The sequence below is a fragment of the Curcuma longa genome, chromosome 1 (genome assembly GCF_044706935.1).
Source record: "Curcuma longa cultivar G26 ecotype Majalengka, Jawa Barat chromosome 1, ITB_CL_G26_1.1, whole genome shotgun sequence".
Lineage (NCBI taxonomy): Eukaryota > Viridiplantae > Streptophyta > Magnoliopsida > Zingiberales > Zingiberaceae > Curcuma > Curcuma longa.
In genome coordinates, this window is record NC_133861.1 from 18,172,093 (window position 1) to 18,199,068 (window position 26,976).

At 38.9% G+C, this 26,976-nt stretch overlaps 2 protein-coding genes and 1 pseudogene across 2 annotated transcripts; all 3 read left to right on the top strand.

Annotated features, from left to right (window-relative positions):
* The first annotated feature begins 156 nt into the window (after positions 1-156).
* LOC141825317 (geranylgeranyl diphosphate reductase, chloroplastic-like) lies at positions 157-2,539 on the top strand (annotated as a pseudogene).
* Positions 2,540-4,658: 2,119 nt separating this feature from the next.
* Positions 4,659-13,915, top strand: LOC141829429 (ABC transporter B family member 19-like). Its single transcript, XM_074716894.1, has 10 exons — positions 4,659-5,059; positions 5,159-5,213; positions 5,377-5,552; positions 5,624-5,824; positions 6,875-7,134; positions 7,571-7,887; positions 7,983-8,206; positions 9,339-10,164; positions 10,243-10,484; positions 12,561-13,915. Exons 1-10 carry the CDS (start codon positions 4,802-4,804, stop codon positions 13,767-13,769), a joined length of 3,768 nt encoding a protein of 1,255 aa, XP_074572995.1. The 5' UTR covers positions 4,659-4,801; the 3' UTR covers positions 13,770-13,915.
* A 4,139-nt stretch (positions 13,916-18,054) lies between these two features.
* Positions 18,055-26,539, top strand: LOC141828094 (protein TPR3-like). The gene is made up of 27 exons (XM_074715493.1): positions 18,055-18,182; positions 18,612-18,720; positions 18,819-18,998; positions 19,075-19,188; positions 19,280-19,438; positions 20,290-20,467; positions 20,542-20,665; positions 20,743-20,858; positions 21,018-21,180; positions 21,291-21,400; positions 21,496-21,565; positions 21,637-21,710; positions 21,796-21,891; positions 21,968-22,063; positions 22,188-22,315; positions 22,413-22,647; positions 22,730-22,894; positions 22,978-23,067; positions 23,179-23,325; positions 24,209-24,319; positions 24,413-24,592; positions 24,666-24,794; positions 24,868-24,963; positions 25,118-25,306; positions 25,373-25,539; positions 25,833-26,090; positions 26,182-26,539. The coding sequence occupies exons 2-26, from the start codon at positions 18,641-18,643 to the stop codon at positions 26,041-26,043; spliced, it is 3,408 nt and encodes a 1,135-aa protein (XP_074571594.1). The 5' UTR covers positions 18,055-18,182; positions 18,612-18,640; the 3' UTR covers positions 26,044-26,090; positions 26,182-26,539.
* Positions 26,540-26,976: the final 437 nt, after the last annotated feature.

A 26,976-nucleotide genomic window follows, 5' to 3' on the forward strand; every position in this document is an offset into this window, starting at 1 on the left:
GAAACAGATATTGACCGTGAAATATCTCTTCGATTTCGTGCACGGCCTCAATACCCCACACCAAATCCTAACCCTTCCCCCGCTGTTTACAGTAGGACAGCAAACGTCATTCTATAAAACGTGGCAGGTCCGCATTGGTAAGTCAGTAGCCCACACATGTGGTTCTGAATAAATGACGACCGAGACATGTGAAATAGAAGTTCTTCTTAATATCAGAAGCCCCACGTGTGATTCTTACCTGCCTTTTGAATGAGAGTTAGCGTGAGCCCCACGAACTTCTGAGATGGTAAACCGTTCAGGTCGACGATATTGGTCGGACTCTCTGGATATGGTAACAAGATAGGCAGCACCGTGAGGAGTGCGGAACCATCACGCTTTGCCTACTGTTTAGTAACATAAAATAATATGATTAATTATATTTTTTTAATTTATTTTCTCAGATCGATCGTGTGTGATCGTGTGTAAGACCGTTAAAATAATAAATTTCAATTCTTACTATTCATTATTTAATTTCATCATCTACTCAATCATTTTAAAATTATATATATTAAATAAATATATTTTAAATTTTAAAATAGCAATTAAAAAATTAACTATTTTATTTAATTTTTAATTTTAAAATTTATAAATTTTTAATAAAAATTAAAATTAATCATTAATAATTATTAAAGTTAACTATTTAATAAATATAATTAAAAATAAAAAAATAAAAAAATTGGCATGTGGGGTGAGCCACCTTTAAGGGCTATTTACTGACTGCCCACTCCACTGTCACTTGAACAAGTGGGGTTATAACACCCCCATTCATATAATTTAAAATATTACATTTAATAACTTAATGAATTTGGAAGAAGTTTAACAGATAAATTTAAAAGTTCGTCAAAAAAAATATATTTAAAAGTATTAAATCCAATCATCAACTCTTCTCGATCTAACACAAATATAAAACACTATTATCCTCACACTGTTTAAAAAGGTTCTTTTCCTGATTCTTCTTCTTCTTTTTTTTTTTAATATAGTATACAACATAAAACTTTTACAGGTGCAATCTTACTACTTTTATAAAAACAATATCTTCTAATAAATTTAGAATCTTATTATACTTAATTAATCTAAAGTTTAAATTTATTTTCGATCAATCATGCATTGCCTGCCCGCCGGCGTCGAGTCGCCGTCCGCGCGAGCCGGACGAGTCCCCACCTCAATGGGCGCAAACTTCGTGTGGCGGTGGTGAGGGGAGGCCCAGCCGGAGGCGCAACGGCGGAGACGCTGGCGAAGGGAGGCGTGGAGACGATTCTGATCGAACGGAAACTTGACAACTGCAAACCCTGCGGCGGCGCGATACCCCTTTGTGTGGTGGAGGAGTTCGGCCTCCCCCTCGACCTAATCGACCGCGCGTTACCAAGATGAAGATGATATCCCCCTCCAACGTCGCCGTTGACATCGGGCGCACCCTGGGCCCGCACGAGTACATCGGGATGGTGCGGCGCGAGGTTCTGGAAGCGTAACTCCGGGGGCGGGCAGCGGAGGCGGGGGCTTCAGTGATCAACGGGCTGTTCCTGCGGCTGGATCTGCCGGAGGCTCCCGGTGGCAGCTATAGAATCACATACAACGAATACTCGGGCGGGGGGCAGGGGCGCAGGGGAGCGGGGAGCGGCGAACGGCGGAGGTGGACGCGGTTATCGGAGCGGACGGGGCGAACTCGCGGTCGCGAAATCGATTGAAGCAGGGGAGAGACGAAGATGGAGTACTACAAGGAGCGGGCGGAGATGTACGTCGGCGACGACGTCCGCCGGACTTCTACGGGTGGGTGTTCCCGAAGTGCGACCGCCGGACCATGTGGCCGTCGGCACCGGAATCGTCACTCACAAGGCCAACATCAAGAAGTTCCAGGCGGCAACGCGGCTGAGGGCGAAGGACAAGATCGAGGGCGGCACCATCATCCGCCTCGAGGCCCATCCCATTCCCGAGCACCCTCGCTCCCGACGGTACGTATGCTCTTTCTGTCCATCGCTAGCTTTGTTATTCTAACTCGATCTAAGTGCCGACTCGTTAAACAGAGTACTCGGGAGAGTAGCGCTGGTCGGCGACGCTGCCGGCTACGTGACCAAGTGCTCCGGCGAGGGAATCTACTTCGCGGCGAAGAGCGGGCGTATGTGCGCGGAAGCCATCGTGGAGGGGTCGCAGAACGGCAGCCGGATGATCGAGGAGGAGGAAATACCTGGCGAAGTTCGACAAGATGTACTGGCCGACCTACAAGGTGCTCGACGTATTGCAGAAGATGTTCTACTGGTCGAACGCGGCGCGGGAGGCATTCGTGGAGATGTGCGCCGACGAGTACGTGCAAAAGATGACCTTTGACAGCTATTTGTACAAGAGGGTTTTGCCGGGGAACCCCCTCGATGACCTCAAGCTTGCAGCCACCACCATCGGCAGCCTTGTGAGAGCAAATGCCTTGAGGAGGGAGATGGACAAGATCACCTTATGAAGCTCGACGAAGAGATTTCCATTGTAGTTGCGACGATAAATAATTACTGGAGATGAGAAAATAAGCTCGTTACCAAGTTCTTAAACTAATTACGAAATCAATGCTACATTTTTATGGTGTGACTAATTGAGCATGCTACGTCAGGAGATGAAGCAGCTGCATCATCCATTTGCAGCGTCTTCTTGCAGTACAAAATGGCTGCTTCCACCTTCTCATCGTGGTCCCGGCGTCCCATTTGGCCGTAGAACCACACACTTCTCCTCTGCGGCTGTTCCGCGATTTTGCTCATGCTCTCCCTCGCTCTACACAACTTACATGCATCGATCCATGATCTGGTGACCTCCCAAAACCTTGCAAACAGTGGCCTGGAGAAGCCCAAGGACGACGATGACTTATCATGGCAACGCCGCCTCCTGCCGGCGGTGAATTGGGTTGGGGCACTGCGAGAGAAGGCGAGGGGAAGGGTCGTGGAGTGGAGGTCTATGACCCATGCATCGTAAGAGAGGTTGTAAGCCAGTGACAAGTCATCTTCCATTGTGAAGGTTTTCGATGAACGCTGAGAAAAGTGTTGCCGGTGGTGATTTTTCTCGGTGGAATTTGAAGTTTATGTTTTCCGAAGGCATGACTTGCTTACTTAATTTTGGAAGAAACAATTATTATTGGATTAATGAGGCAATTATGGAGGAGTGAGAGTAAAGTTTTTGGTGCTAATATTAAGGGCCTTCACCTGTTTCAGGGCACTAATTTTGCTCTCAGCAGTGGGTGAGCAGTTCCTATTACGTGATTGAACTTGCGAGTTTGAAGGAAAATAAATGCATTCTTTCTTTGACCTACTGCGAAAGCAATGAAATCAAACACACAGATGGGATCATTGTATTGGATTTCAGCATTCAAAAAGACTGAGATTGACAGTGCCAATGATTTGATTACAATTTTTTTAATATTTAATCATTTTCATTCATGCCTACTATCTATGAAATTTCTTGAGGATTTTATATTTTCATTCACGAGAATAGTGTTCTTTAATCATTGCAACCACAGGCGTGAAGTATGTGCTACAGAATGATGCATTCCTCAACACTCATCGCATTCAATAATTAACCAATTTCCTAGCCCACTCCTAATCCAAATCCAATCATAGTTTGAAAAATATATCAAGTGATGTTAATTAATTGTTTGCTGGTCAAATGGCTACCACATATCTATTTCGGGTGGCCCATGCAAGTTGAAAGTAAGCATCACCTTTTAATTTTAATATCTCTGCAAAAATAATCAAGGCAATTATCTTTTAAAAGTGTTTTTATTTTTGAGTTTCGTCTTATCGAGCATAACTTAATTGTATTTAAATTTGTTTATTTTTATCAAAATTTTAAAACATTTAATTCGTTTACACTCCTAACTAAAAATAAAATGATTATACGGCATTATTTTATTCCGCATTTAGGGGCATCCAATTAGGAATTTGTTAGCAACGTTATCACGATTAATCAAAATTCAAATATTGAAATATATTTTATTCCCAGTCCCACGTGATCTTTCCGGCCCTGCTACTGACGTGGCTTCAATGGCACGTCTACCCGTCGCTCGGCCAGTTTTCTACCTGCCCCGGGTCCCACAACTCCAGGTCATTTCTTCCGTCCGATTGTATCCTCGTGCGAGCATCAACGGATGTGATGAGGTGCGGGAGATGGATCTGGAAGTGGACCTTCCGCCCGACGGGCTTTTCAAATATCGACCAGTTATAATTATACTCACAAAATTGCCCCAATTTCGCACCGAATCACAGGTTCTGAGATTCCTCCCGTGACGATCATAATGCGGGACCCACGGATGCGGACTGCTGGGTATGCAGGCTGCTCTTTACACCTTGCGAAGTAAATTTTTTGCCAGATTTGGGGTTAAAAATGTAATTTCGCGTGCCCATTGTAGTAATTTTAACTTCCAATCCTTCGCCGGCCAAATTCCTATTTCGAAAAGCATCTTCTGCAACTCCATATGAATGAACGGTGAGGACAGCGTCAATCACGAACGTAAGCGGCCGTGATTTTGACTGGTAATTTCCATCCCTGGAGGGGACACTTATTCAACACACTCTCACGCTCACCGTAGGTGACGAGATCTGTATATCATCTCACTATGTTCCATTGTCATTGTGGTCCAAAGCAAAGCAGCACCTGCAGAAGCAAAGCACACACCTCTTTCAAGCTTCAATGGCGGATATCACGTGCTCCGCAGCGTTGATCCGAGCGCTCTCCGTGTAGAGCAAATCCGAACGCCGATCTGAAAGCGACGCAGCAGAGTGCGGGCACTACGATGGCGGACGCGACGGACGGGAAGGCGGCGGCGGCGGCGGATGGGGGCGAGAAGAAGAGGCAGGAGCAGAGCGCAGCGTTCTACGAGCTATTCTATTTTTCCGATCGTTGGGACTACCTTCTGATGGCGGCGGGGAGCGTGGGGGCGGTCGTTCATGGCTCCGCCATGCCCGTTTTCTTCCTCCTCTTCGGAGACCTCGTCAATGGCTTTGGAAAGAACCAACATCACCTCTCAGTCATGACCCATGAGGTCTCCAAGGTCAGTTAATACTTCTTAGCCTCATCTCCGTTCCCCATTTCAAAAGATCCACCTTCTTGTCTTCTGATCGTCTTCCCTTTCGTTCTCTCTCACACACAGTTTGCCCTCTATTTCGTCTACCTTGGGCTGGTGGTTTGCTTGTCCTCTTATGCAGGTGAGTAGTTAAAAATGTTGTTTTCCTTCAACTGAGCATTGCCAGTGAGCTTACTCTCGTTTCGACGACTGTGCCGATCGAGCTTGGGAGGAATGCCATCAACGGTGGTCTCCTTCATAGCGGATCGTGTTAGACTGCCTTACCTTCGATGATTGGCTCGCAGAGATTGCGTGCTGGATGTACACTGGGGAGCGGCAGGCCAGCGAGCTCCGCCGTAAGTACCTGGAGGCGGTTCTCCGGCAGGACGTCGGATTCTTTGACACCGACGCGAGGACCGGTGACATAGTTTTTAGCGTCTCCACCGATACCCTTCTCGTCCAAGACGCCATCAGCGAGAAGGTACCGTGGTCGAAGCCCCTCCATCTTCTTCCTTCATGGCTACCTCATCATTTTTGCTTCACTGTTTGCAGGTTGGGAACTTTATCCACTATCTTTCCACCTTCTTGGCTGGACTGGTGGTAGGTTTCGTATCGGCTTGGAGATTAGCCCTCCTCAGTGTCGCGGTCATCCCCGGGATCGCCTTTGCAGGAGGACTATACGCATACACTCTCACTGGACTTACATCAAAGAGCCGTGAGTCGTATTCCAACGCCGGTGTTGTCGCCGAACAGGTGAAATTTTTGAACGCCACCATGACTTTGATCCTCCTTTTAGGCGTCTGCATGCGGTGATGTGAGGGTCCTTCACTGTTTTGAGACGAATGGTCGAAGCCTGAGGTGGGGCAAAAGGGGTGGTGTCTAATTTGTGGGTGGAGTAGGGGAAGTCACTGTGGCTTTTGTGGCCCCTCTTTCGGTACGGCGCTTTCTTGATGGCGTGTGCAGTCGATAGAGACTGTGCAGTTTGCTTGTTTTTCTCCCTCTGTTTATCGATCGGGGACTAACTGGAAATTATGGGGCAGTTGGCTTATGTCGAACAGGGCTAACTTTTTGTTAACATTCTAATTTGTGAGGTTGTATTAATGCACAAGAGTTACCTAAATGTGACCACCTTCTTCTTTTTCCTATTACGTTGGTCTAAGTTGGTCCCCTTGGATTCCTCTCGATGTCAATATGCTATCTTTTCCTAATTGAGCCTCCTTTGGATTTGACACGATTTTTGTGGGCCTTTCTTGAGTTTCAAGTAGGAGAAATGCTGTCTGCATCTTTCAAGTGTCAACTAAGTGGGGGCTGGTAGTTGTAAATGTTTGACTTTGCAAGACTTGTGGTTTCCTTTCTTCTCCTCTCGCCCCTGAGGGTAAATAGGACCTAAGGATTTTGGTTTTTCAAATTTGTTGCTTTACTACCCACATTATTTGCATGATGGATGTGACTAGTTACCAAAAGCAAATTGTATAAATCTGTATCAGAGTCTACGAAGTCCATTGATGTTTAAAATAGTAGTATTGGTAAACCATGCATGTCTAAATCTAACATGCTTCAAGAGTTCAAGTTCTGTTGGATAAGCTTTGGTGTTTTGTTGTATAATTAGGATGTTTGGTCTGCTCATTTTACAATGAAAATATAGAACCATCTTCTCGTAAAGTCATGTTTATGAGTGCACGGGATCTTGCCATTGCCTTATTGCCTTTTGAGTTCAACGTTTTTCATGCAATAGCAATTCAAAATGTTGTCATTGATTTGGTGTATATTCAATTGATCATGTATATACAAACCCTTTCATAGGCAATTGCACAAGTTCGAACCGTATACTCTTTCGTTGGTGAAAGCAAAGCACTAAACTCCTATTCCGAAGCAATTCAGAACACGTTGAAACTTGGGTACAAGGCAGGGATGGCAAAAGGTCTTGGCATTGGCTGCACATATGGAATTGCTTGCATGTCATGGGCTCTGGTGTTTTGGTATGCTGGTGTTTTTGTTAGGAATGGACAAACTGATGGCGGGAAGGCTTTCACAGCAATATTTTCTGCTATTGTTGGTGGCATGTGAGTTCCTAGATTATTCTTATACTTACAACTTAAAATCTTGTGAACCATGGTATGGTTGGCACTAAAATAACACGCTCCAACAATGCTGGAAATCTTTTTAATTGTCTTGTGATAGATAGGCTGGCAGCAACTTTTGCAAGATTATGTTAAATATTTTTATCTTAATGTACCAATTTACAGGGTAAATCTTAAAGTTGTTTTTTTTTAATCTAATGTGCTATTTCATATATGTCACTTGACACCGTACCACCAAAACCATACAATGGAACATCATGAGTTCTCTGCATATTTTTATGCTATCTTGGTGCTGGTTGATCCTCTGATTAGTGAATTTTTATGTTTTCTGGATGCATTATGATTTAATTTTTTTTTAGTATTCTTTCTCTACTTGGGAGAAAACTATTGGTACATAATTCTGGTTCTGGGATTGCAGGAGCCTAGGTCAATCATTCTCAAACCTTGGGGCCTTTAGCAAAGGAATGACTGCTGGATACAAGTTATTGGAGATTATCCGACAAAAACCCTCTATAGTTCAAGACCATTCTGATGGGAAGTGTTTGGAAGAGGTCCATGGAAATATAGAATTCAAAGACGTGACCTTTAGCTATCCATCAAGGCCAGATGTCATTATATTTCGAGATTTCTCTCTTTTCTTTCCAGCAGGGAAGACAGTTGCAGTTGTGGGAGGAAGTGGATCGGGAAAGAGCACTGTTGTGGCTCTAATAGAAAGATTTTATGATCCTAACCAAGGTATCCCGTCGGGAATTGTCTTGAATGAATGCAGTATGGTAGTCACTTTTAAACTTCTTTGGTTTCTATATATGTTTCTTGCTATTCTTCTGTAGGGCTGGTGCTGCTTGATAATGTGGATTTAAAGACACTGCAGCTAAAATGGCTGAGAGGACAAATTGGTTTGGTTAATCAAGAACCTGCACTTTTTGCTACTACAATACTTGAGAACATACTGTATGGAAAACCTGATGCAACAATTGCTGAAGTTGAAGCTGCTGCCTCTGCAGCTAACGCTCATAGCTTCATATCTCAACTTCCAAATGCTTACAATACCCAGGTTTTCCAACTTAGTTGAAATTCAAATGCTTTTCCAAATGCGTAAATTAGTCTAGCAGTTGAAATTCAAACTTATGCCTTAATTTTGGTACTTGTGCCATTTGCTTTTGTTGTCATATTATTCTCAATATTGTTGGGGAACTGTTAATTTTTATTTATTTTCACACCTTTTTTTTTTTGAAAAAAACATTCTTAAATTGCTTTGCAAATGTAATAGGTAATCAATTGGATACTCTAGCTGTTTGTTTATGCGTATGAATTTTGAATTTTTTGCTTCACTTAGGAATGATTCCAGCGTGTTGTGTAGAACTTTAACATTCTGAAAGTAAAAGGTTAGTTCTTTTTCGCCATTTGGCTTAGAATGTAATTTTCTTTTGACATTGATCTTGTTCTTTAATTCTAAGTTACACATCTTTGTAGCCGTATTTTGTAGATTGGATAGGCTTCAGCCCAGCCAGTATGGGATTGTTCACTGATGATTGATCTATGACTAACCCCTTTAGATGCTATATTAAGGACTCTAAATGAACAAGATGTTCTTCAACAGGCTTGGTGCTCTGGTATCTAACAGCTCATATGGGGTGTATTTATAGTAAAAATATATAAAACAAATCTGAACATCAGTAAACTTGTTAATGTTCATGAGTAGAGCTCACGACTAATTTGTGAAAATTTTAATTATTAATCTTTTTAAATTTCAATTATGATTTCATTTCTTTATTCTAATACACAAAATATAGCAATCTATAATTTTTTACAATTATAAATTGTCTATAAGATGTTAATAATAAGAAAATGATGTAACTTTATTTATTAGATCAACATTTTGATTGAATTATAAGGACAGCATTGTTGTTACCTGAGCTTCATTAGATTTTTAATAGACAAGCTTAACAAGCCCAATAAGAAAATGAACAAATTTGAATACACTCAAGCTCTGTTTGGATTGGCTTATTTACACCCTTAGCTATAGTTCATGACGTCATAGTAACTGCGTAGATCATTTGAAACTCATCTTTTATATGTTATTGGCTTGTTCCATCATTTATGAACTACTGTAATTTAGATATAGCTACAGGATGTTTTATTGCTACGAATATAGATTATCTACTGATCTCTGGCACTTATTCAAGGTAGGAGAACGGGGAGTCCAGTTGTCAGGTGGACAAAAACAACGTATTGCCATTGCCCGAGCTATGCTAAAGAATCCCAAAATCCTTCTCCTTGATGAAGCTACCAGTGCTCTAGATGCTGGCTCTGAGAGCATTGTTCAAGAAGCCCTAGATCGTATCATGGTTGGAAGGACCACTGTGGTTGTTGCACACCGGTTGTCAACTATAAGAAATGTGGATATGATTGCCGTGATCCAGCAGGGTCAAGTTGTAGAAACTGGAAGCCATGAAGAACTACTGTCAAAAGGGACTTCTGGAGCTTATGCCTCATTGATTCGGTTCCAGGAGATGGCAAGAAACAGAGATTTTGGTGGTCTGTCCACTCGGAGGTCTCGATCTTCACGCTTGAGCCATTCACTTTCCACAAAATCATTAAGTTTACGATCTGGCAGCTTAAGAAACTTGAGCTACCAGTATAGCACTGGAGCAGATGGCCGCATTGAGATGGTGTCAAATGCTGATAATGTTGGCAAATATCCTGCACCTCGAGGCTACTTCTTCAAGCTCTTGAAGCTAAATGCACCAGAATGGCCTTACACAATTATGGGTGCCATAGGATCAGTTTTATCTGGGTTCATAGGTCCAACATTTGCAATTGTTATGAGCAACATGATTGAAGTGTTCTACTACAGGGACCCAAATGCAATGGAGAGAAAGACCAGGGAATATGTCTTCATATACATCGGCACTGGGCTTTATGCAGTTGTTGCTTACTCGGTTCAACATTACTTCTTTAGCATTATGGGAGAAAATCTTACAACCAGGGTGAGGAGAATGATGCTTGCTGGTAAGTGAGATCTTCTGTCCTTGTCTTTCCTTCCAGTTATTTATGTTTAAGATTCATACAATTCCTATTATTTTGCAGCTATCTTGAGGAATGAAGTAGGCTGGTTCGATGAGGAAGAGAATAATTCAAGCCTAGTAGCTGCCCGCTTAGCCAATGATGCGGCTGATGTGAAGTCTGCAATAGCCGAGAGGATCTCTGTAATCCTGCAGAACATGACCTCACTTTTAACTTCATTCATAGTCGGCTTCATAATTGAGTGGCGTGTTGCGTTGCTCATTCTTGCCACCTTCCCACTTCTGGTCCTAGCCAACTTTGCTCAAGTAAGTTATTATGTTTTTAATGCCTTGATCTGCTTTTCTCAGAGTTTTGCTTCTTCGATTGATGATTGAGTGGGAAACACATGGTACTTAGTTACTTGCTGTTGCTATTTAGCCTTGCTCTTCCACCATACTTAGTGAAATTACAGTTTTGCTCTTGAATTTCCTTACGGTCTAGATTTTGAGAGTTTTGGCAATTTGATGGGGTTTGCATTTAATTGAAAAACAAGGCAGCCTAAATTAAGATGATTTATATATTTGAGTTAAACTGGAAAAGCGATGAAGTTTAAAATCAAGACTAAATTAAATAGGCCATTTTTTTATGGGAAATAGAACCAGCGGACTATTCGACCAAAAACAGAAAATAGAAACCACTATACAGTAGGCCCAAATCATGGTAGCTAATTTCTGCCAAGGATCTTCTGTGAATTAAGAAATGGGAATTATTGTAACCAAAAGATCCAAGATTGCCATAGGATACTGAACAGCGTAAATGTGCTTTCATCTGGCAGATACAGTGAGATAATCAGTTCTGGCAAACATACTGTTGCCCCTGCCTCATGTTGGAATGGGCAAATCAATAATTAGGTCCTTGAGAATGCATAGCATAGGAAGGTCCCCAGAATTCATGCAAGCTATTTTTTATTTGCAACACTCTCAAGGCTGTCAGACCACACACTCTCTGCACCTCGTGTAGCTTTGCTGCCACAACTCTGCCATCTTTTAATAGTTTTGTCTGACCATGGTAGAAAAGTCGAAATTTTTATCAGGAAAAAGTAACGGAAGAAAATGATAAATGTGGGTTGGCCAGCCTGAGCCTACTCCCCTACTGCTGCTGCCATAAAAGTAGCTTGGATTTGAAACAATGATTCCTTTGCTCGTGATGCCAGTAATGCTATGTGCTGCCAAGTAATATCTGGCTAGGAAAATCGATATTTGTTTTCTCTACACAGACTGCAGTTTGAATTTATCATGAGCATGTGATCCTTATCTGGATAAATAAAGTATGGCCAGCCAGTTCACGGAATATGATCCATCACTTCTCCAAAGTTACTGGACATAGAATTGTGTGCCGAAACAAAATTATCTAGTTGATACTTTTATGTTTCAATCAAACGGACTAGCTGGTTCAATCAAGAATAAGACCAGGATCTGACAGTGAAGCCACAAGAAATGTCAGTGACCAATTTTTGGCAGTTTGTTTGTGATCAATTTTACAGGTCTATGAGCTATTCTGATACCCACTTATCGTGATTGGATTCATGCTTCGGCATAGGAGTGGTGAATTACACAAACCCAATATGTTACGAACTGTTTTTTTTTTTGGTTAAATACAGTAAAGATCTTGCCAAGAATTGGAAATAGAGGGTAAACTCTACCTCTTAATGTATCTCCAAAACATTGTGATTTAAAATATAGTTGAGAGATTGTCAAATGAGCGCATAGCATTTTTGGTTTGGATTAGGATCCACCATCAGTATAAGTATCTCACTTTTAAAATATGCTCGCACATTGGGGGGTTGGATTCAACTTCTGGTCTTCACACATGCACAGTTAGTTACCTATACATGAGCCTTGATAGTTGGCAACAATGTTCTTAATCTATTAGTTTGTTTAAAATTGCTATAGTATACACCAAAGTGGCTGAAGAAACGAATGGTGCCTAAAAGGTTCACTAATAACGAATGAGGGTATAAAACCAGTGCTTGAAGGTTATTGACAAGAAACAGATGGTTTGCAGTCTAATTTGTCAGCTTTACATCCTTCTATATAACTTCAGAAGATTTGTCTTAAGTGTGCTTACCAACATTCTGGTTTCCCATCATTTCCAATTTTTGGTGTATATATATATATATATAAATTGTTAGTCTGTCGCCTTTTATAAGTGAATGTGAAAAGGCAAGCCTTTAATCATTTGTTAATGCGATGCATTAATATTTCACCGATCAAATTTAAACCAGAAAATCTATGAACCATGTCGTGGAGTTTATTTCAGTATCTATGCTTAGATTTGTCCTTGGCACATATCTGAAATATATGCGATTTACACATTTGTTTTTTTACTGTAAATATTGTCAGCAACTCTCACTCAAGGGCTTCGCCGGAGACACCGCGAAGGCCCACGCCAAGACCAGCATGATTGCTGGCGAGGGCGTTAGCAACATCCGCACAGTGGCGGCATTCAACGCGCAGGACAGGATACTATCCCTCTTCACCAGCGAACTCCGTGTTCCCCAGCAGCGCAGCCTCCGCCGGAGCCAGATCTCGGGCTTCCTCTACGGTTTGTCCCAGCTCTGCCTTTACTCCTCTGAAGCCCTCATCCTCTGGTACGGCGTTCATCTCGTCCGGGACGGTGCTTCCACCTTCTCCAAGGTCATCAAAGTCTTCGTCGTCCTTGTCGTCACTGCCAACTCCGTCGCGGAGACTGTTAGCCTCGCCCCTGAGATCATCCGCGGCGGCGAATCCATCCGCTCCGTTTTTGCCATCATCAACCGAGGCACCTGCATTGAGTCCGACGACGCCGACGCCGAGCCAGTGGACTCCATCCGCGGTGAGATCGAGCTCCGCCATGTCGACTTCGCGTACCCCTCCCGGCCAGATGTCACCATCTTTAAAGACTTCAACTTGCGCATCCGCGCCGGCCAAAGCCAAGCTCTTGTCGGTGCGAGTGGTTCCGGCAAGAGCACGGTCATTGCATTGATCGAAAGATTCTATGATCCCACGGCGGGGAAGGTGCTGATCGACTACAAGGACATCAAACGGCTCAACTTGAAGCAACTTCGGCTCAAGATCGGGTTGGTGCAACAGGAGCCGGTGCTCTTCGCCGCCAGCATAATGGAAAACATCGCATACGGCAGGGACCGTGCCACAGAGGAGGAGGTAGTGGCGGCAGCGCGTGCTGCTAACGTGCACGGCTTTGTGAGCGCACTGCCGGAGGGATACCGCACAGCCGTGGGAGAGCGGGGCGTGCAGCTTTCCGGCGGGCAGAAGCAGCGGATTGCCATCGCCCGGGCAGTTCTCAAGGACCCTGCGGTGCTACTGCTCGACGAGGCGACCAGTGCGCTGGACGCCGAGTCAGAGTGCGTGTTGCAGGAGGCGCTGGAGCGGCTGATGAAGGGGCGCACCACGGTGCTGGTAGCGCACCGCCTCTCCACCATCCGCAGCGTGGATTCAATTGGGGTGGTGCAGGATGGTCGCATTGTGGAGCAGGGCAGCCATGCCGAGCTCCTTGGCCGGCCTGACGGAGCCTACTCGCGATTGCTGCAGTTGCAACACTATCACGTCTGAAGACGGTACCGGCAGCCACTACTGTGGTTCTGAATGGTGGTAACTGGAGGTTGCAATTGAATTGGGTAAATGCTGCTGTTATCATCTTTAATATATTCTGTCAGACTCGTACTTAAATTGATCTTTTCATGGTGAATTGCAGCGTAGAGGTCTAAAGTGCAGGAGATTTTTCAAAGTTGCAAATTCATTCAAACTGGTTTATGTGATAATAAGTTTAACTACAAAAGAAAGTACCCTACAAAACAATATAAACAACTAAAAATTCAATAAGTAGAGTCTGAAATTTAATTCTTCATCAAGTAAACATAGCATCTAGTGGCTACGCAAACATCACCTCTGAGTTAAGAACCTAACCTTCATCTTTGCTACTTGTATAAAGTTGAGCTGAACTTGAAGCCATCACTATGAACGTTGGATGAACACTTCATCAAGACCACCGTACACATTGCACCTAGCCACAATTGTGGCATGGATGGAGGATAGGGAATCCAAATCTCTCGACCTTACCTTTACTCCATCTATGTCAAAATCATCCAAGTTTCCTGTGTTGTTGGTCATCTTGCAGATATGCAGATTCCCTGTCTAGCACATCACACAAAGCAATTGTTATCTTCTCCTTTCATGCATGTTTCTTCAAAGTTAGCTTATGTACTAAAGCTTGAATGCAGATAGGAATTCAGGCTCAAAGTCCAAAGATAACCACGGTTTTATTTTATTTTATTTTATTTATTTTTACCACAATGAAGATTCCCACAAATATCTCAAGGCTCCAAGGCGTCTAGTTTCAATGGATGTAGTTAAACATTTGGAAAAAGAAACTTTAAGTTGTTCAAAAATACCATAGTTACAGATTTACAATTAAGGATCAGTACTTCTTAGGTTAACTGAATCATAGGATAAAAGAAATGATCAGCTGGAGGCCAGCCTATAAATAGGTCTTAGGAGCTGAGCTGAAGAGAGCAAGAAGAGTTGGATGTCCTCTGGATTCTCTCAAACACTTCAGTAGGACTTCTTGAGGCTATACAAAGGAAGTAACATAAGCTGGTCCTCACTGAAGTGTTTGGGGGAACTCTGGGTGACACTCAATAGTAAGCTCTCCCGTGCCCATCTTATTCGACGATGTTTCTTTGGCTATAACTCCTCTTCTATTTACGATAGAAAATTGGAAGAAGCTTTCACTTCCCGTCATTTTATTTAGTGGTTCTTCTTCATGTTATTTGTGTTTCTTTCTTCTCACAATGCAATCCAGCCTCTGAGGACTCGACTTTCAAATAATGGCAACCAACCAGTGCGCCTTGGATTTTTACTTGTAAGTTCAATGGATTTTACTTGTTAGTTCACTGTAGGGGAGCCTTAATTACCTATTACTTGCACTTCAATTCACTTTGTTTGTCCAAATAAAGCTGCTCTTTCAACCTATGCAATCCTCACTGACAGTTATTAAATGGTGGTATATGGACAAGCCATTCAGACAGAAAGAGTGTCTGAAAGTGACGATATTAATGAATATATTTAATAAACAAAGGGCTTGGGCTTCTCATATGATTGTTGTTCACTTCTATGGCAAGGATGGGAAAGCAACCCTCCAGTTAACATAATAAATTCAGTTTCTCAGGGTTTTCTAAACTTTTATTATAGTTCATTTTGTACTTCATTTATTTTGTTTTAGTTTTCATGAGATTTTTTTTTTAAAGTTTATTAACAAAACTTGAAGTTTGAATATTTTTAAAGAAAAATTGAAAGCCTAAATCCCAATTAAATCCCATTTATATTTTCTTTATCGAGCATAAATAAAAAAGTTAAACAAATAAAGTATTAACTTCTCTAATATAGTCGGAAGAGAAGTTCAAAAAAATAGGGGGAATTTTATTTAGTTAGTTATTATATTTTTAAATATTTTTGCATATTTAGATAATCTTAATAAATTTATATTAATATTTTTAATTTTGTAACTAATATGTCAGTACGATGATGTATTTGACAATTATAGTAAAAAATTATTATTAGTAATTAAATAACTAATATGTAGTAATTTATTATTTAAACAAATGTAAAGTCACAGCAGATTTTAGTTCTCTCTAAAAATTAGTTAAACATTTAAATAAAAATCAAATGTCCTTTATCTTCTCAGAAATGAATAATTAAAAAAAATATTTTTGGTTAAATTAGGATAAAAATAGACGTCCTTTTATTAATCATTAAAGCGAAACTTTTATTTTATCCTTTAGAATTTATTTATTTTCTTAAAATACCCTTTATACTTTCAAATTTGTTATTTTATATTTTAATTCTTCATTAAAAATGTAACTGCAAGCTTTGCTAATTTTGATAGTGTAAAATAATAGATAGCCCGGTTTCAGATTTGTTATTAAAAAAATATTTTGATAAAAATTAAATCATATAAAAACTTTATTTATTTCAATCAATTTATCATAAACTTTTAAAATTCATAATATATCACGTAATTTATTAAAACATGATAAATTTATTATATCTTTAAATTTTTATGATACATTTGCAATATGCTGGCCTATTTCATGCTTTTCTAAACTATTTCATCCCGCTCAAATGTTGAATCATATCAATTATTATAAAAATAAAATTTTATTCCAACAAATACTAAGTATATATAGACTATGTAAATAGTGGCTATACAAATATTATAGTGTAGAATGCAGATTAATTTACTTTGATTTTCTTTATTTTTTTATTGTAAATTTAAAAATAATATATTTAAAAAATTTACATGATATATTTTTTTTAAAATGATTGGTTGACTAAGAAAATTTGATACCTATGATTGATGATTCCATTAAATCTATATTAAATTGATTGAATTAATTAAAATTGAACTGAATCACATTTTTTTTAACTAATCGAATCGATCAAATTTTTAAATAAAAATTAAAATGATAAAATATCGATTAATTTAATTTTTGATCGAATTAATTGAAATAATCAAATTTGATAAATATTATGAAAAATTTATCAATTAGTTAGGGATTTATAAGTTTACTTACTTACAAATTTATAAATTATTTTTTTATTTTGATTAATTCAGTTTATTTGATTTAATCGAATAATAATTTTTAAAATCGAAATCGAACCGAATTAATTAATTTTTTTAAAAAATAATTAAAATTCTGAAATAACTAATCTAAAAAAAATGACCCAATTGATGCCGCTTCAAAAAGGTACTTGAATTGTGGCAAGGATGGAATAAATAGAGAAGGAATAATTAAACAAATTATGAATGCTTTAGCAATTTAATTATTTTGTTTAAATCTTTTTAAAGTTAATAAATGAAAAATGATGGAATATGCTATCATTATATATATAAAAATTTAGATAAGAACAAGAAAAAAGTTGATAAAGAAATTTATTTCGACCAATTGATATTATAGATAAATTTCAATATGTAGATCAGGAGTTTGAACCTTGAATAAATAAATACCAAATTTTATTTTAGAATAAAGAAGTAAAAAAAGAATAAAATAAAAAATAATAATTTTTATTAATTTTTGCATAGCCTTTAATAGAATATGATAACAAAATTTGAAAAACGTTAATAAATACACATTATTTTTATATTTATTAATAATTATCATGAAAATTAGAAAAAAATAAAGCAAAACCAATGATAAAACTTTAAAAATTTCTTAATTAACAAGAATTAAATTTTCATTATTTATTTATTACATTAGCAATTCCGGCGGAATGGTGAAAACCCTTGTCAACAACTCTTGTGTCAACTAACGTCTACATGCTCTTTTATCTTTTGTGATGCAAGCTGTCCTACCCTTCCAGTTAATTTCTTTCATATAAAGTGAAATTTGTCATTCCAACGATCTTACACGATCGATTTCGTAATCATTTATGAAAAAGTAAATCAAAAAATTATAATTAATTATGATGAAAAAAATATTATTTCAACTTAATTAAGATTTGACTTTTATACATTTTAATATTTACTCTATCATAATCAATTTAATTATGTCTCGCAGGCCTATTCTTCCAGCTAATCCCACGAACGCTCTTAACTCAAGATTCTCCTGCCGTTAATTATCCTAAATACGTCGCCGTCTTCATGCGAGCCCCACTGGGTTAATCGCCTTATCAATGCTTTACTAATAAAACGTTTATGGACTTATCAACCATGCATATGCCAATCTGCTTATCGAATGATAAGCCACTGTTCTTATCAGAGTGGTTTCTTTTGCCTTTAAATACGACCATGCTGCGTCGACCGTGGAGATAGATTTCTCATTTCTTATTATTTCTTCTTTTCCCTTCTTTTTCTGGCAGGTTAAGGGAGCAGTCTGCCATCTAAATTATTGGTGGTCTTCGCTTCTCTCGGATTGATCGCTGTCGCCGTCGTCGCCCTGTATCTTCTTCCTCTTCTTCCACTCGGAGGTGAGTTCGGATCATCGCCGGCTTCTTTCCCCCTTTTGCGTTAGAATCGTTGTGTAAAAGTCTTAGCTTTGTTTCCTCCTCCGCGCACAATATCCCCCTTTCCTCTTCCTTCTTCTAATTCCTTTTTCTTCTTCTTCATCCTTGATTCGAACATTTTCTTCGAGTGCTTCCGCGCTCTGCTGGAACCCTAGACGTCGGGTTTCTTGCCAGGCTTAGATCTTGTTTGTAGCTAATGAAGGGTTTTGGCGGTATATGTTGGTGCTTTGGTCATTCTCTCTTGTCGTTCCACTTTTGACCCGTCGAGATGCTCCACTCTGGCTGCCATCTTGAATTTGGTCGTCAGATTAACTCCAAAGTTGGATCTTTTTGTGTTTTATGGTGTTGTTGAGTAGATCTGATTGTTTTGTTTGCTTTTTGTGGGCTAATTAGGGTTTGGAGGAAGAGATTGGTGGAATGCAATGTCATCGCTAAGTAGAGAGCTGGTGTTTCTGATCCTGCAGTTCCTCGACGAGGAGAAGTTCAAGGAAACAGTTCACAAGTCGGTTTTGTCTTATAATTTTTTTTTATTCGGTTGTTGAAGTAGTCTTTCTCTGTTGCTTGACTTCTTTTGCAATCTTTGTTTGGTATTGGGTGCAGGCTTGAGCAGGAGTCTGGCTTCTATTTCAATATGAAATATTTTGAAGATGAGGTGCACAATGGGAATTGGGATAATGTCGAAAAATATCTCTCTGGATTTACTAAAGTTGATGACAATCGGTACTCCATGAAGATTTTCTTTGAAATACGGAAACAGAAGTATCTCGAAGCATTAGACAAGTAGGCTCCGTTTTTTTTTGTTTTGGTTTTGTTATTTTTGAGAAATTGATTTCAATCACTTATTTCTCCCTCCTAGACATGACCGATCAAAGGCAGTTGAAATCCTTGTGAAGGATTTGAAGGTCTTTGCCTCATTTAACGAGGAGCTATTTAAGGAAATCACTCAGCTTCTAACTCTAGAAAATTTCAGGTTTGAGGTTTTAGCCTTTTATATTCAATTAATGCAAATTTGTACTGAAACTTTCTTGTTTCTCATATGCCAAAAAATCCTTATTTTTAAGGGAAAACGAGCAACTTTCAAAGTATGGGGATACCAAATCAGCAAGGACGATCATGCTAGTTGAACTTAAGAAGCTGATTGAAGCAAATCCCCTATTCCGAGATAAACTGCAGTTCCCAAACCTAAAAAATTCTAGGTTGCGCACCTTAATTAACCAGAGGTATGAATCTTCAACATGGTCAATCTCAAAGTCATCTTCATAATTGAAGACCGAATTTGTTATATCTATTACGATTAGAAAGTACTATTACAATCAAGAAAGTACTCTGGTGGTCAAATCTCTGCTGGATAATGTAATTTTAACCTGTTGGATTCCAAGTCTCTCCTAAATTATGTAATTTTAGAGTTTTGATTTGGTTCACTTGATGCCTTCCTTTTTTCCACATATTTTGTGGCTGCACATAGTTTTTTCTCATGACCTTTTTTTTCTTCTTTCCATTTATATATTCAACTGTAAAAAAAGTTATTCTTTGTGTTTCTTGATGGACGAAACTTGTCACATCAAAACCAGAAAATTATGCATGTTATAGATACTTATTTGTAAATTGTTAATTTTTCAGATTTTGGAGTTGGAGAGGTCTTAAAAATATAGTAGGGAATGTCTCGAGTGCCACCTAATTGTATGTTCCTGTCATTTTTGAGATAATTTGGATATTCCAAAACAACTGCCTGAGAATGCTTGATGTATGTGCATTGTGTACAAGTCAATGAGTGAAAACTTTCAGTTTGATTTATTTTCAGATGCTTGTTTAAGAAATGTAAAATATGTAACGGAGTTCTGTATTGACCAGTGGCATGGTTAGGTACTGCATGAGACATCCATGTGTGGAGAACAATTGTTGGTCTAGATAGAATACACTAAGAAATCATGAACATGAGCTTGCTCTGGTGCATTTAGAAAATTGTCTTTAGTTTCCAGCCACCTTCTGTTCTGGTTTTAACTTTCAACTTTTGGTGCATCTGGTATTTGTTAATGAATATTTAATTCACTAATAATTTTATGATTGGCAGTTTAAACTGGCAGCATCAGCTGTGCAAAAACCCTAGGCCAAATCCAGACATAAAGACTCTTTTTGTTGATCATTCTTGTGGGCAACCAAATGGTGCTCTTGCTCCATCACCAGTAAACAATCAACTACTTGGAGCAATGCCCAAAGCAGGAAGTTTTCCTCCATTGGGTGCTCATGGGGTATTTTCCTATGTTTATTCTATATCCTATTCTTTATGAGAGTTATATTATATTATTGAAGTGTTTCGCTTCAGCCTTTTCAACCTGCCCCGACACCAGTTCCTACACCCCTTGCTGGTTGGATGTCTAATCCTTCAGCTGTAACCCATCCAGCTGTCTCTGGTGGACCGATTGGGCTCAATGCACCTACAAATCCTGGTAGCATGCTGCACTGTAATTGCTAGTGCTGAAAATTATTGTTGATAACTTGAGTAATGTTTTGTTCTTGAATGTAGTTGCAATTTTAAAGCATCCAAGGACACCTCCAACAGCCAACCCTCCGATTGAATATGTATCTGCAGATTCTGACCATGTATCGAAAAGAACAAGGCCCCTTGGGATGTCTGATGAGGTATGCACAATGTTTCTACTCCAAGATTTTTTGTATTTTGGGTTCTGGACCTATTGTCAATTCTGTTAGTTGTCTGGTGATCCTTTCTCTACAGATTCAATGGTTGATTTTGTTGGTTGTTTGGTGATCCTTTATCTAATTCTGAACTACATGATTCAGGTAAATCTGCCTGTCAATATACTGCCAGTTTCCTATCCTCAGAACCATAACCAGCCTACATTTTCCCTGGAGGATTTACCAAAAACAGTTATGCGAACACTGAGTCAAGGATCAAACCCTATGAGCATGGATTTTCATCCAATCCAGCAAACTATTCTTCTTGGTACTCCTTTTCAATAAATAATTGTTCGCCATACTTGTTTTTCTTTTGAAGTTTTAGCACTTAATGTTCCTTGCTTTATTGATTTGGATTCTTTGGTTGACATATCATAGTTGGTACCAATGTGGGTGATATTGCATTATGGGATGTCGGCAATAGGGAGAGATTAATTCTTAAGAACTTCAAGGTGTGGGAGCTTGGAACTTGCTCCATGTCCCTGCAGGTATGTTTTCTCTTCATTGATATTATGCATTGCTGTATGGTTCTGTCTCTTGTGCATTTTTGTTTTTGTTTAACATTCCTCTCTATGCTTCCCAGGCTTCTTTGGTTAAGGATCCTGCTGTATCAGTTAATCGCATCATTTGGAGTCCTGATGGCACCTTGTTTGGTAAGCTAGTGTTATACAGCAAAATAAATAATACTTGGTGATGTTTATAGTAATATCTTTAAGTTGTGTAGGTGTTGCTTACTCAAGGCACATCGTGCAAATATATTCTTATAATGGCGGTGATGATATCAGACAACACTTGGAGGTTTGAAAATCGCTAGATTTTCATCTTTTAAGTAATTACTTGCTCCATTGGACCTTATCTATGGCTTCTGAAATCTAAATGATAGATTGATGCTCATGTTGGTGGTGTCAATGATATTGCATTTGCTCATCCCAATAAGCAGCTTTCTATAATCACCTGTGGAGATGACAAAACAATTAGGGTGGGTAGAACTCTGAATTTCTGTAGTATGTGTACTTTCTTTCTTGATGTTTTTATCAAAATTTATGGTACATTAGGTTTGGGATGCAACTAGTGGCACAAAACAGTTCACCTTTGAAGGACATGAGGCACCTGTTTACTCTGTTTGTCCACATCACAAAGAAAACATTCAGGTAGTTAAACTGTTTAGGCTTTAGTTTCTCTCAAATTTATCTTAACTCTGCATTGATATATTGTCTTAGCTTTTTTCTTATTCAATTCTTAAGATTTGTTAATATTTTACCTGTTTACTTGCAGTTTATCTTTTCAACGGCATTGGATGGAAAAATAAAGGCATGGTTATATGACAATTTGGGATCGAGGGTGGATTATGATGCTCCAGGGCACTGGTGCACGACAATGGCTTATAGTGCTGATGGTTCAAGGTATGTTTCCAGGTCTATTGAAACTTTTATGACAGAAATAATAGTGGTTCTGTTCTGTTTTCCTCACCATGTTGGTATTTTCTCTTTTTTTTTGTAGGCTCTTTTCATGTGGGACCAGTAAAGAAGGGGAAACATTCATTGTGGAATGGAATGAAAGTGAAGGAGCTGTGAAGAGGACATACCAAGGTTTCCGGAAACGTTCTTTGGGAGTTGTGCAATTTGATACCACTAGAAACCGGTTTTTGGCTGCCGGCGATGAATTTCTAATCAAATTCTGGGATATGGATAATATCAATTTATTAACAACTATTGATGCTGATGGTGGCCTACCAGTAATCTCTCCTTTTTTTTTCCCTTCCTTTTGGCTCTCATATACTTCTAGAAAAAGTTTTATGTATTAATTTCCAACTTTAGGCAAGCCCAAGGATGAGATTCAACAAGGAAGGAACATTATTGGCTGTTTCTACTCATGATAATGGAATTAAAATTTTGGCAAACGGTGATGGAATTCGCCTATTGCGCACGCTTGAAAACCGCTCCTTTGATAATTCCAGGGCTGTTTCAGAGACTGCAACAAAGGTACCTCTATCCAGGAGGATTAATTACTTTTCTTCTTGCATAAAATGAGAAGAATTTGATGATATTTATGTTTCCTGATACAGCCTATAGTAAGCCCATTGTCTGCTGCTGCTGTTGCAACAACTTCTGCAATAACTGATAGAACTGCACCAGCTATGGCAATAGCTGGAATGGTCTCTGAATTTTGGTTTTCATTAATATGAAATTTTATTCTTCTAGTAGGCTATATTTTCTTCATGTACAATTTGTAAATTTCTGCTTTAACATCATTTTGATATTAACAGAATGGAGATGGCAGAAACATGGTTGATGTCAAACCTAGAATCACTGATGAATCAATGGAAAAATCAAAGATCTGGAAGCTTACTGAAGTCAATGAACCAGCTCAATGTCGATCCTTAAAGCTCCCAGATAGTCTTAGAACAAGCAAGGTTTGATTTCTATAGTTTTGGATTTCATATGTGAAGCATCATTGTGATTGTTGTATATTGCATGTGTATTCAGGCAAATATTGTAAATAACAATAAAGTGTTATACATGAAGATATGCTGTCACTTAACAAATAGTTTGACATTTCTTGTAGTTATAATGTATAGAGAATTGTGCCAATTCAAGAAGATGCATATGAGATTGGTATCCGGACTTTGTTTTATTTTTGTCATTTGTTTTCTATCTTTTTCTAACAAATATGCAGCTGGCCATAGGGTCAGCATCATGAATCTTTTCATGTGGTCAACCCAGCAAATTTTATGTTTAATAGCTCCCAGGACTAATCTGCAGTTAAGTGTTCCGTATGTGAAGAACTATTATTTGTAGACCTACTAAAGAATCACCAAATATCGCCAAAATACTTTATTTTTTTCGGGAGAACTGAAACAGCAACATTCTTGAGAAATGGATTAAATACCAACTACTGAGCCAGGAAACTTTGTCCCTAACTATCTTCTATCTGATTCTGGTTGAAAATTTTGTCCAGAAGAGAGCGTGGACATTTTTGAATTATTTCACCATCAATTATATTATAAATTTGTTACTTTTTCTAATTTGAGGGAAAGGTGTCGTTGTATCTATGTGCACAACTTGTTTACATTTCTTGTGCTCAGTGGAATCTTTGCACAATTGAAATTGTGTATCAAAGGAGGTATAATCCGATAAATGAATGATTCTAATGTAGTTTCTATTTCGTCTATTCTGATTACACAAATAAACCTGTTAGATGAATTCCAGTCACCACCGCGATTCAAGTGAATTATCTTGATTATTAGGGAAGAAAGAACAATATTTGAAAGTCCTTACTCCAATTTTATATTGCAGATTTCTAGGCTAATTTACACCAATTCTGGGGTCGCCATTTTGGCGTTAGCTTCAAATGCAATTCACTTACTCTGGAAGTGGCCTCGTAATGAACGGCATTCAAGTGGAAAGGTGAAGATATGATAAATACTTCCAGAAAGTACCTTCTTTTCTATGACAATATACAAAGTCATTCTCCACTTTGCTAATTATATGCTATTGTAGGCGACAACAGGTGTTGCTCCTCAGTTGTGGCAACCACCAAGTGGCATATTGATGACTAATGAGATAACTGACACAAATCCAGAAGAAGCAGTCCACTGTTTTGCACTTTCAAAGAATGATTCTTATGTTATGTCAGCATCAGGAGGGAAAATATCCCTATTCAACATGATGACATTTAAGGTTAGCCATAGATAATATAACAAAACACAGTTCATTTTGCATTTGGGATTTGACATTTTGTTCTTCATCGTAGACTATGACAACGTTCATGGCACCTCCACCAGCAGCTACTTTTCTTGCATTTCATCCACAAGATAATAATATAATTGCTATAGGAATGGAAGATTCCACTATTCAGATCTATAATGTTCGAGTTGATGAGGTACTTTGCTATGACAGTTGCATCTGATAGTTGTGTAAAGAATTTTGTGACTTACAGACTTATTCTTCTGCAGGTCAAGAGCAAACTTAGGGGCCACTCTAAGAGAATTACCGGTCTTGCCTTTTCAAGTGTTCTGAATGTGTTGGTATCATCTGGAGCTGATGCTCAGGTTATTCACTGCTCTCTTACTATAAATAAATATTACTGCATATAATTTGGCGATTGTGAACTTGTGCTTGATAGTGTTTTAGTACAGAGCATTAAGGAGTTGGTGTAACATAAGCTTTCCCCTTCAAATGTAAATGTTCCTTTTTTCCTTGCAGCTTTGTGTGTTTGGAACTGATGGATGGGAAAAGCAGAGAAGTAGATATCTGCAAATACCTTCTGGGCGTACGCCAGCAGCGATCTCAGACACACGTGTTCAGTTCCATCAAGACCAGATACACTTCCTAGCTGTGCATGAAACCCAGATTGCTTTATATGAAACAACTAGATTAGAAATTGTGAAGCAGGTATTTGCATTACATTGTGAATATTGTAGTCTTATAACTCAATAATAGTTTACTTTTCTCTTTCAGTGGTCTCCCCGTGAGGGTTCCGCGCCCATTTCACATGCGACAGTCTCTTGTGACAGTCAGCTAATATATGCTAGCTTCTTAGATGCCACCATATGTATATTTAATGCTACCAATCTCACTCTACGATGTCGTATTCTTCCAGCTGCTTATCTTGCTGGCAACGCCAGGTACCTTAAAGAATCTGCGCATATTTTTGCACTTTCCACTCTCAGATCAGCAATTAGCATGATGGATATGAGGCTAAGCATGAATGAACCTATGTGATAACCATTGACATGTTAATGTTTGCAGTTTTTTCTAGAGTACTTTAGCACGATATAAACGTTTGCTAGTTATGTCAATAACTGCCTCGTAGGAGATCAATACTTGCTTTCTCAATATCTTCAACTGTCATCTGCCCAGAGTGTATGTGCTACTTGAGATATACTATAGAGGATTGATATTTATTTCTTTTTGACAGCACTACCGTATATCCACTTGTGGTTGCTGCCCATCCATCAGAACCAAATCAATTTGCCTTGGGCATGACAGATGGTGGAGTATATGTATTAGAGCCACTAGAATCAGAAGGGAAATGGGGTGTTAATCCACCTGCAGAGAATGGTTCGGCAAGCAGTATGTCCGCCACGCCGCCTCCTGGAACCTCTAATTCAGATCAACCACAGAGGTGATGGAAACAATCACAAGCACAAAATTTAACCCTTTTCCTCTAACTGAGGTATGCAGCAGCATTCAAGATGATGTACACTTTATAGGCTCTACCGTTCGATTGCGTCAGACTGATGTTTTATTTCTGCCTTTGTCTGCAGTGGTGTAATCCTAAAAAGAATCTTAGAGGGATAGGTCCTACAAGCAGCCGAGAGATTTCTGCAGTACACTTCCCTTTGTATGTTCTCTTATTTGTATGTAGGGAAAGAAATATTCTATGGCAGAATTGATTATGTTGCTTATGTAACGTGAAGGTTGTCTTTGATATGGACCAAAACCCAGATATCTGATGTGTGCTTGAATTTAATTTCTCCTAGGTAGGTATTGATTGACGTGAAAATTGTGCTCCCTTCTTTTTGTTGCTCTTGTTTATTGTCTTAACATTCTAAAATTGTAGCAAGGGAAATTATTGTTATTCGATTTGCCCGAGTGCAAGTTCTTGCCTGGCTTGATTTCTCAGACGATGTGATGCACGCAATGTAATATTTTTCTTTCTATTTCTATTCTACTTTCAAAATTTCTTGTCGTTGAGTTTGCTTGATCGTTTCCAGGAGCAAGCAATCAGACCACAATTAAAATAATTCGTATCCTGCTAGCTCAATATTGAAAGAAAAGAAAAACAATGATTAGATTTCGCATTGATATGAAAAGACTTCAATATTAGCCAAATCAGATTGTTTTTTTTCCCATGATCATGATAAGTTAAAAGTTCCATTTGAAAAATATTTTAGATGTTGCAATAACAAAATATGTTCTGCAAGTTTCTCAGCATGTTTAAGTTAATTTTTTATGCAATTTTGTTCTCTTTATCAGTCAAAATCAGCCATTATGATGAAATCCGCTCTAGCCTTTAATCTGTGGAGTTTACTACTTCGATCGAATCATAGAAAACATAC

Coding starts and splice junctions, on each gene's coding strand:
- LOC141829429 (XM_074716894.1), top strand. CDS start 4,802: ATGGCGGACGCGACGGACGGGAAGGCGGCGGCGGCGGCGGATGGGGGC. Junction 5,825..6,874: donor CCGGTGTTGTCGCCGAACAG/GTGAAATTTTTG, acceptor ACCCTTTCATAG/GCAATTGCACAAGTTCGAAC. Junction 10,485..12,560: donor TCCTAGCCAACTTTGCTCAA/GTAAGTTATTAT, acceptor AAATATTGTCAG/CAACTCTCACTCAAGGGCTT.
- LOC141828094 (XM_074715493.1), top strand. CDS start 18,641: ATGTCATCGCTAAGTAGAGAGCTGGTGTTTCTGATCCTGCAGTTCCTC. Junction 18,999..19,074: donor TATCTCGAAGCATTAGACAA/GTAGGCTCCGTT, acceptor TCTCCCTCCTAG/ACATGACCGATCAAAGGCAG. Junction 25,307..25,372: donor GATTAGAAATTGTGAAGCAG/GTATTTGCATTA, acceptor TTTCTCTTTCAG/TGGTCTCCCCGTGAGGGTTC.